At 37.6% G+C, this 10,334-nt stretch overlaps 1 protein-coding gene across 1 annotated transcript; it reads left to right on the top strand.

Annotated features, from left to right (window-relative positions):
* Positions 1 to 2,825: 2,825 nt before the first annotated feature.
* On the top strand, positions 2,826 to 4,397 carry LOC133872615 (UPF0481 protein At3g47200-like). Its single transcript, XM_062310189.1, has one exon. The coding sequence runs from the start codon at positions 2,826 to 2,828 to the stop codon at positions 4,395 to 4,397; it is 1,572 nt and encodes a 523-aa protein (XP_062166173.1).
* Positions 4,398 to 10,334: the final 5,937 nt, after the last annotated feature.

Below are 10,334 nucleotides of genomic sequence, written 5' to 3'. Positions count from 1 at the left end.
AATCATCTTAAATTTGATAATAAACTTAAAAAATGACATTTTAGAAGACATAAAGCTAAGAATAATGTTACTCGACATATTCATAAAAGAATAAAAAAAAATAAAAAAAAAAGGGAAAAATTGTTGTAGGAGAAAAAGGTACTGCATGTGATGGTACATACCTTTTTTCTTGCGACCGATAGGGGTAGGTAAGGTTGATAATTTTCTTATGTCGGGTTCGGTTGTGTTGAAATATTGGTATAAGATTATACATATTAATCGTACTCAATCTATTTAATTAAACGAGTCAGATTTCATAATCATAATTGGTTAATTCCATGTTGGGTTCGCATTGAGTTTATGGGTCGTATAAAAAATTATTAGCCTTAAATGTTGCGTATCGTATTCAAGTCATATCAAGACATATGTATAAGATTATATTAAATCAACTATGAACCGACTTACTTAATTAAACAGGTCATATATACCTCTTTCCTAACCCACTAATTTTGAGTTAGATTCGTGTCGAATTTGTGAGTCATGTTAAGAATTATCAACCCTAAATAGAATGGCTAGAACTTTAATTTGTGAATTGGTGAAAGTGCTGCGCGCTAGGGGAGTACTACTGTTATTGAGTATCATAATATCTGAGTCAAATTAACCCAATCAATTGTGTTGATTTAGTTTAGTGCAGTTCATGGTAGTAGTTCAATTTTGGGTCTAAATATTTTAAATCCTTAAAATTAGGTTTATTCTTGGATCAAAAGGAATTGTTTACTTGAATCCACCCAATCAAATTCTATAATGATATATAATTCATAGTTTAATATTATACGTTTTGAGAAATTATTTAGTTGAATTTTATTGAATAAATTCTGCAAATATGAGTATAAAAATATGATTGAATTTGTCATGGTTATAAAAAGTGACAAGTAAAATCCAGGTCATGATAACGTAGTCAAACACGTAAAATATTTAATTAAAATAAAAAATAAATTATTAAGTAAAAGTTTGAACAGAAAATCTGATCTAACTCTGATGTATATCGTAGCTACGCCTCTCGTGACTGAACTTTTTTGATTGCATGGTCTCTCTTGAACTCCAGTTTGCCAAACTTTTATTCATTTGCCAAACTTTTATTCATTCCCCCCCCCCCCCCCCCCCCCCCCCCCCCCTTAATAGCTTAAACATGCACCCTTTGTTTGCTAACATTTCTCTCAACTGATCAATCATCTCACCCATCCCGGCCACCTCCGCCACCAATGACAATGACACCATGTCATCTACTTCCACATCTAGATCCAACCTCAATATACTGCTACTAGCTAATTAGGGGTGGAGCTACGTACCAAGAGCCTCGAGGCTTGAGCCCCCCAAGCCCCACGGGTTTTTTTTTTTTAAAAAAAGATTTGATTCTTGTACAACACCAATACAACAACTGTACAACAATCCCTCACATGAGGATGGGCTCCAGTATGTGGGACCCACCCTCATGTGAAGGATTGTTGTACAGTTATTGTATTGGTGTAGTAAATCTAACATTTTTCAATTTTAAATGCCGGCTCCACCGCTCCTACTAATCCTCCTTTTCTCTCAATGGAGTTTATTTATTTATTTTGGATGCATGGGTTATGCCGAGAAACCGATCAAAATTGTTATGACTTTTTTGCCGTCAGCTGTCCTGCTTTTTGAAGCGGTGGGCATTTGAATTAAAGTGGCTTTTGGTCCCCTTTATAGTTATACTATTGAAGGGGAAGCAAAAATGAATTGCTACATGATATGCATTATGTTAGTGACAATACAATAAAATATAATTAGCAACAAAAAAAAAAAAGAAATACAATAAAATGTAATAATTTAGAAAAAAAAAAAAATAAAAAAAAAAAAAGAAGAGGATACTATTACCATAATAATAAAAAAAAATTCAATTATTTCCTTCTTTTTTTTTTTTTCTATTCAAGATGAGGAAGGAGAAAAGGGAAGATTACATGAAAATTAAAAACAAAGAGTAAGTAAACTTAACAATAAATCCAGAACAATTAGAAATCAGTTTCCTTAATTAAAATGGTATGATACAAGCCGGTGTTTTGGAGGGAACTTCTTGCTCATTCATGGCAAATATTAGGCCGCGAGCCCACGCGAGATTGATTTGAGCCCATCAAAAGTTGAAGTTTAACTGTACAGGCTAGACTGTAATTTTGAAGTTTGACCAACTTAATTTTGATTTGAGCCCTCGGCTGTGGACCTGGACCTGGTTGTTTATAATTTTATGAAAGCAAAAGTCAAAAAAATTCATTTCACACCGAGGACCCAATAATGCCACTGTAAACAAGGATACTTATCAAAGTAATATTCAAAGGGTGAAGGTGCTTGTAATTGCAATGTCTTGTAAAATTTCTCGGAACCTCGATCACTTTGATACTTAAATTTCCATTCAGAGGGTTAAGCTCGTAATTTCAATGTCTTCTAGATTACTCGGTCGGAACCACTTTGATATATAGTCAGAGTTCCATTCAAAGGGTGAAGCTCCTTGTTGCAGTACTTATCTTGTGAATTACTCGGAACCTCACTTACAAGAACATTCAGCTCCGATACACACGCACCACAAGAGTACCTTGATAATTAAATATTGCTCTCAACTTCACGTTTTGTGAGCCAAAAAGAAAAGAAGAAGCTAGGGCCTCAAACTCTCCATCGTCCCTTTTCAAATAGGACCTTCAATTAGTTAATGTCTGAAACAGAGAGTTGTGTGACACTGATATCCGCATAATTTATGCAGCTCTCCCCAACCCGGCCCATATAAAACTTCTATTTCACGACCATAGTCTAAAACACAAAACTCCGCAATGGGAAGCAATTTTGTTCAAGGAGAAGCCAGTCACATCGTCAGTTTTGATGAATACCAAGAGGAGTACTTCAGCAATATTGAACACCCTATGTCCGGACGCACCTCAAGGTCAGGAAGCGAAACCCCGATGGTAAGCCAGCGTCAAGATGGGGTCGACGAGGGCCTTAATGTAGACCACTCTATGTCCAGACACACCTCAAGGTCAGAAAGCAACGCCACGATAGAAAGCCAGCGTCAAGAAGGGGTCGACGAGGGCCTCCTACAGATGATGAGAAACAGGATCTCCATGACTGCCCCATTGTTACGTAGAGAACCCGCCGCCGGTGAAAACCCTTGCATCTTCAGGCTTCCGCAGCGGTTCAAGAACATCAACGGTAAGTCGTACGAGCCGCAGATGGTCTCCATCGGACCGTACCACCGCGGCAAGCCTCACCTCCACATGATGGAGGAGCACAAGTGGCGGTGCCTCGCCTACATTCTCAAGAGGCCCCAAGACCTAAAGGTCTACTTGGATAGCATACTTCCACTTGAAAAGAAAGCCAGAGAGTGTTATTCCGAAACCATCAACCTCAGTACCAGTGAGTTCCTCCAAATGATGGTTCTTGATGGTTGTTTTATTTTAGAATTGCTTCACTTTCTTTACTCGGTGGAAATCGAAGAGACACGGGAAGTTAAACGCCACCCTTTTGCCCGGATGAGGAGGGTAATATTACTGAACATCTACGGGGACTTGCTCTTTCTTGAGAATCAGATCCCATCTTTTGTTCTGCAAGAGTTATTTCTACTTTCAAGGATGACTTGGCACGGTACAGATCAGTCTTTGTCCTTTATCGGCATAAAAGTTTTTTCTGCGATACTGGGAATTCGATACAACGGAGACAAGTCCCGGCTCCACGATCTCAGATTCTTGCATTTACTGGACATGGTTCGGTCAATTTTTATACCACCCGATCATGAAGCAATGCTTCAGGATCGTGATGAAGGATTCCCACTAGAGTACTGGTACAAACCATTTGATACTATTCCCAGTGTCTCGAAGCTCCGCCGTGCGGGGATTAAGGTCAATCCGCGTAAGGACTACTTGTTGGTGGCTGAATTCCGAGACCGTGTGATTGAGATACCCAATATAATTCTCAATGATTTCATGTGCTCTTTCCTGGTGAACTGCGTTGCGTTTGAGCAACGCCACAGTAACAGTTCCAAGCACTTCTCCGTCTACGCCCTTTTGTTGGGCTGCCTTGTAAACACAGCCGGGGATGTCGAGTACCTTTGTGACCGCCACGTCATTGACAATTACATTGGGACGGACGCCGAGGCTGCGTGCTTCATCAACATTTTGGGAAAGGACTTGACCTTTGATATTGATTACATTAATTTGTGGAGCTTGTTCTTCAATGTTAACGAGTATTATCAGAATAGGCTCAATAGGCAGTGGACGAGCTTCAAGCGTGAGTATTTTGACAAGCCATGGTTGTGGATTTCAGCATTGGTTGCCCTGGTGCTATCCGTGCTTACATTTTTGCAGACCTACTACACCATCTATGATCATTATGTACATCCTAAAAACTAAACTAGGATGTAAGCATGCACCAGGATAGGTGGCAGAGCCAGAATTTTTGTTTAGGGGACTTACTAATTTTATTTTATTTTTGAATAAAAAAATAAAGTTGAACAGAAATTAATTAAAATATTAAAAAAATAAAGTCGATTATGTGCATTATTGCGAGCCCCCACATGATTCTGCATGTAACTTCTCTTAATTTTTTATTCTTTTTTTTTTTTTCAATTTTTAAACCTTTAAGTAATAAACGAGTATCCACCTGCTTGATTTCTAGTATCTGGTCTGAAAAGATAACAAAACAAGCAATATGCAGCATCTTTTGAAATGTTATATTCCAACCATTCATCATATTCTTTGAATCATGCTAAATTAAAACAATGCCATTTTTTTTAAAATTGTGTTTGTGGAAAATTATGATTAATTTGTTGGCAATGTCCATTTTGTAGATATACTCTTCGAATTTGATCTGTATCACTACGATGGTAATCATAAGCTTTTTTTTTTTTTTTTTTCTTAAACAAGATCTACTGGGAAATTTATTGAATCTACATCACAAAACTCGTTTAGAATTTCATTGGAGTTCAATATAATCATTGCTCTCCATAATATTAGGTAACTACAATTATATATTTTATACAATTAAAATATGAAACAAAAACTATATACATTCATAAATAATTAAATAAAAACAATTACAAAAAGAGCAATCTAAATATAAAAAATATTAATTTAAAAGAACAATTCAAATATAAAAACTAATCACTACAAAAGTTTATTACATACGTAAATGCTGAAATTTTTTAAGAAGACATTGTGCCTTATGAATTATTGAACCATTCGATTTTTTTTTGTACCTTATCACTTTGCAAATGAAATTATCAGAGTTTAGAAGAAGACAAAAAACTATCTAAGACTGAAAGTTTAGATGTGTCTTGTTGGCTTTTTTTCATCGTAAGTTGTGCATCATAAGTTTGGGCCTTCAAGGTGCTTTGTTTAAATGAGCGTTTCAACATTGCAACTTAGTTAAACAGCACGTTTTGAAGACAAAACAAAAAAGTAAAAAAACCCTCTTTGTCTTCAACCTTCACCCTTCTTCAACGTGACGCAACAGGAATTAAAATAAACAAAAAATTATAAAGATAAACCTTTTGCTAACCTGAAGTCTCACCAAATTAACAATAAGGAAGAACAAATCAGCGTCTCACTGGCTTTGGCAGTGTCTCACCACCAAATAAGTCACACCTCAAAGAAACAAACATAATTTTCATTCATCATAATCTGTCTATCACAACAGAACAATATGCTTAAATAGACACTCTAACCCTAACCCTAATGTGACTGACTTTGGGTCAAGGGCCAAATCTACTTTAAAATGACAAATAACTTAAACTAACGTGACTAACTGTGGGCCAAGCTCATTATTGAATTACAAACAAAAACTAATAATTTAATTAAAACTAAATGACATATTTATTCTTGTCTCGCCCTGCATCATTAAATTGACGCAGCAGGAATTAAAACAAACAGAAAATTATAAAGATAAACATTTTGCTAACCTGGAGTCTCACCAAATTAACAATAAAGAAGAACAAACCAGCGTGTCACTGGCTTTATCAGCGTCTCGCCACCAGAGAAGTCACACCTCAAAAAAACAAACATAATTTTCATTCATCATAATCTGTCTATTACATCATAACAATAAGCTTAAATAGACACTCTAACCCTAACCCTAATGTGACTGACTTTGGGCCAAGGGCCAAACCTACTTTAAAATGACAAATAACTTAAACTAACGTGACTAACTGTGGGCCAAGCCCATTATTGAATTACAAACAAAAACTAATAATTTAATTAAAACTAAATGACATATTTATTCTTATCTTGTCATGCATCATTAAATTGACGCAGCAGGAATTAATACAAACAGAAAATTATAAAGATAAACCTTTTGCTAACCTGGAGTCTCACCAAATTAACAATAAAGAAGAACAAATCAGCGTCTCACTGGCTTTGACAGCGTCTCTCCACCAGATGAGTCACACCTCAAAGAAACAAACATAATTTGCATTCATCGTAATTTGTCTATTACAACAGAACAATATGATTAAATAGACACTAACCCTAATGTGACTGACTTTGGGCCAAGGGTCAAGCCTACTTTAAAATGACAAATAACTTAAACTAACATGACTAGTTGTGGGCCAAGCCCATTATTGAATTACAAACAAAAACTAATAATTTAATTAAAACTAAATGACATTTATTCTTGTCTCGTCTTGCATCACAACGTCTGTAATTTTCTTTGACCTAATTACTGAAACGTGAGTTTGTGACAGAAAAAATCATGGTAGAGGGTAAAGGGTGGGCAAATTTGCCCCTTGATGAATTTCTAAGGGGGGGACATTGAGAGAAATTTTACTAAAGGTATAGAGAATTTTTAGGAGGTGAGGGGGGGGGGGGGGGGGGGGGGGGGGTGGGGGGGGGGGGGGGGGGGGCATTTGACTCCCCTTGACCCCCCTCCCTCCGCCCCTGACCAAGATGATGGATTTGTTTATTGACATATCCTACAAAAATAAGTGCAAACAATTCAACAATATTGTGTGATGGGGCCCGGTTGGGCTTTCTATGATTACACTGGTTAAATCACTACTTATTCCAAAAATTTAGGCCGATAAAAATGAATAATTTAATCATTTAATTTATATTCTAACAGAACCAAACACAATCATTTTTCAAAGGGACTATGTTGCATAATGCCGTCTTTGTTTGTGGAAGCAGAGAAGAAAGCAAAGAGAGATCAACCAGCAATTTTTCGATGCGTTTTCACAAATAGTACGGCAAGAATTAAGTGTTGAAAATGTGCTTTATAAATGGAAATGTTAGTGAATGGGATGAGGAATTAAACTAATTAAGCAATCACTAGATTGTAAGGCTAAGGGTGCAAATCAATAGTTTGTAATCCCGCTTCTTAGGCAAATATTGTGTAACATATACGGCTTCATCAAAATGCTAGACTCTATGAGGAAAAAATCAAAAATGAAAAGGGGATGTTGAGGGCTATTTTTTCAACCCAAAATATACGGTTTCACATTCAAAGCAAAAGACCTCAAGAGTATAACTGTTATCAGGTCTTCGCATAAAAAGGCTATTTTCTGCTCTCCAATAATAACATGCCACGTTGGTTTAGTACACCAAAACACTATAGGCTAAAAACACCTGATCACACCTAATTGACAAACTTCACAAAAAGAGGCGAACTTCACAAAAAGAGGCGAAGCAAGAGAATGAGCCTTCATCCCCACCAACCAGGAAAAACATTCCAAAAAATAACAAAGAAAAAAGGAAGAATAGAAAAGTCAACAAAATACACCATTACTTCCAATCCCCTTCCCAAACATCACACCAAGAAACATTCAAACTTGTAATGGGTATATTAGATTAGTGGACCCTAATCAAAATCCCCAATATTTTCGGTCAATAACTAAATATCCACAAGATTCCGCTTGAAATTCCAATCCACAAACACATTCAACTCTATTCATGAAACAGTCAAAAGATTCTGAGACTGTACGAGATGATGTAAAAGTATTGGATGAGGTACACGTGGATCACGTGGACGGCGGCCACAATGAGGAACGCGATCCAACGTTGGAGCATGTGCAGGGTCGACTTGTCCAGCACGTGTTGGTACCGCTGCGACACTTTGAAACTCCATCTGGAGATCGTCGTGGCCAGAGAGACTTCATCGTTGCCGGCAATTCCCGCCTCCATTGGATCAGACTCTCGCTGTATTATTGTTTTGTGCGATCTCTGGTGATTGTCTTTTGTGCAAATCTGATAGGGAGAATGTAGATCTTTGGAGTGAGAGTGATAGATAGTGGGTTTCCACCAAAGAGAAGCTCAGCCGAAAAAAGAAATCAAGGTTTCGATTTTTTCCCATGGATTTGGTGTGATCGGGTGTTTTCAGCCTATAGTGTTTTGGTGTGCTGTACTGACATGGCATGTTATTCTTGGAAGGCAAAAAATAGTCATTTTATGCCAAGACCGTATAAAAGGGGCTCTCAAGGGCTCAATCCAAATGATGTTGATGCCCTAACTCAACGTGTCAACATAGGGGGCTCACAATGTCGTTAGCAACAAATGTGGCCAACGAAGAGCCAACATACGTTATTGCTGGAGCCTGCGACCCAGCTAAAGTACTATTGCTGAACGCCTATAACATAGCTAACATATCACTATTGGAGCCTGTTACCCATAGGGGCATTTTAGAGACTTCATCCCCTAAAAAAGGAAAGCAGAAATGGTTAAGGAATAGGTAAACTTACTGACGGTTAAAACTTCGAAAGATGTCGATTGCCACTTTTTAAACATTGAAAGCAATATAAAAAAAAAAAAAAAAAAAAAAGGTAAAACTTCTCGCCGGAGGGGGAGGAAAGCAAAATGCATTTTCACCCATATGTGATCCCATTAAATATAGACAAATATTAGCTACAAAATGATTTATAGCTAATTCTTACAAACTACTCTAATAAAGTGACTCGTATCTCTTAACTTGTGAAAAATACATTTTTTTTAAGAGCATGTGCTTCTCACAATTTTTTTTTTTTTTTTAATAGCATTTTGACGCCGGACAGAATAGCGATTATTCTGCAAGCTAATCAACAGGCAATTTGCAAGGAAGAAAATTGGAAAATTACCCCAAAGAAAATAGAGACAAACTCTGAATGTGATAAAATTATCAATAATCAACAACTGTTGGAAAACGCCCACAAGCTGGGCTAATATAGCTGAAAATTCGGTATTTAGCAGAATTTTACTAAAAATAGCAAAATCTCGAAAACCCTAATAAAACGAAATACGGAATAAAATAAGCAGTCTGCCAAAAATCTGGCCCAAATCAGGCTCAGAATCACCTCCTAAACAATAAACGAAAAATTACCATAAATGGTAAAAAAATATCTAAAATTAGGGTTTTGGAAAGGAAAACAGCGGATTTTGGGCTCGAAACAAGGTGTACCAAGCGTAGCTGGGTGGCCACAACGTGCCCACCTAAGAGAGCTTTCCGAATTAGGGTCATATGCGCGAATCGGATACTCGTAGCCAAAGTTATAGCCAAAATATTACAACGCACCCGAAAATCTCCCCAATTAGGTAAGATTATGATTTAGTGCCAATTTTGTGCTGATCTGCCTACTCTAGGTAATTCAGTGCCATCAATGTGCAATCTAACAGCTCAGCATCGTCTGACTCGGATCCCCCTGCATCAGTCACCCTGGGTTGGAAAGAACTCGTCCTCGAGTTCACAGCAATATCATCGGAATCCGCAAAACAAGGACTCAAGTGTTTCACATTAAAGACATCAGAAGTCTTCAAATGACTGGGGAGACGCAACCTGTAGGCGTTGTCATTGATCTTCTGCAATATTTCACAGGGTCCGATCTTCCGCTCCTTAAGCTTATTATACTCACCAACAGGGAACCGATCACGAGTTAAAACTGCCCACACAAAATCACCAACATCAAAAAGTACCTGACGACGATGACAGTCCGCTCGAGCCTTGTACTTGTCATTGCTCTCCTGAATGGATAGTTTCACCTACTCTTGGATACCCCGAAGATGGTCGGCTAGCTCGTCTCCTTTAGGATTCAAACGACCTATACGTGGAACATGAGCTAAGTTTAGTACTCCGGATGGATTCTGACCATAGACAATCTCGAATGGGCTCATCCCTGTGGTCCTTCTCTTCGATCTGTTGTAGGAAAATTCTGCTTGAGGTATGGCCAAATACCACTGCTTTGGTTTAGTCCCTGCCAAACACCGCAAAATATTTCCCAAACTCCAATTCACCACTTTTGTCTGACCATCCGTCTGGGGGTGGTAGGCACTGCTAAAATTTAACTTTGTCCCCAGTTTTCCCCATAGGCTCCTCCAAAAACTACTGATAAA

Source organism: Alnus glutinosa, chromosome 7, assembly GCF_958979055.1.
Source record: "Alnus glutinosa chromosome 7, dhAlnGlut1.1, whole genome shotgun sequence".
NCBI lineage: Eukaryota > Viridiplantae > Streptophyta > Magnoliopsida > Fagales > Betulaceae > Alnus > Alnus glutinosa.
The sequence above is the reverse complement of the archived record's forward strand: the minus strand, read 5'-3'. Positions and strand labels throughout refer to the sequence as shown.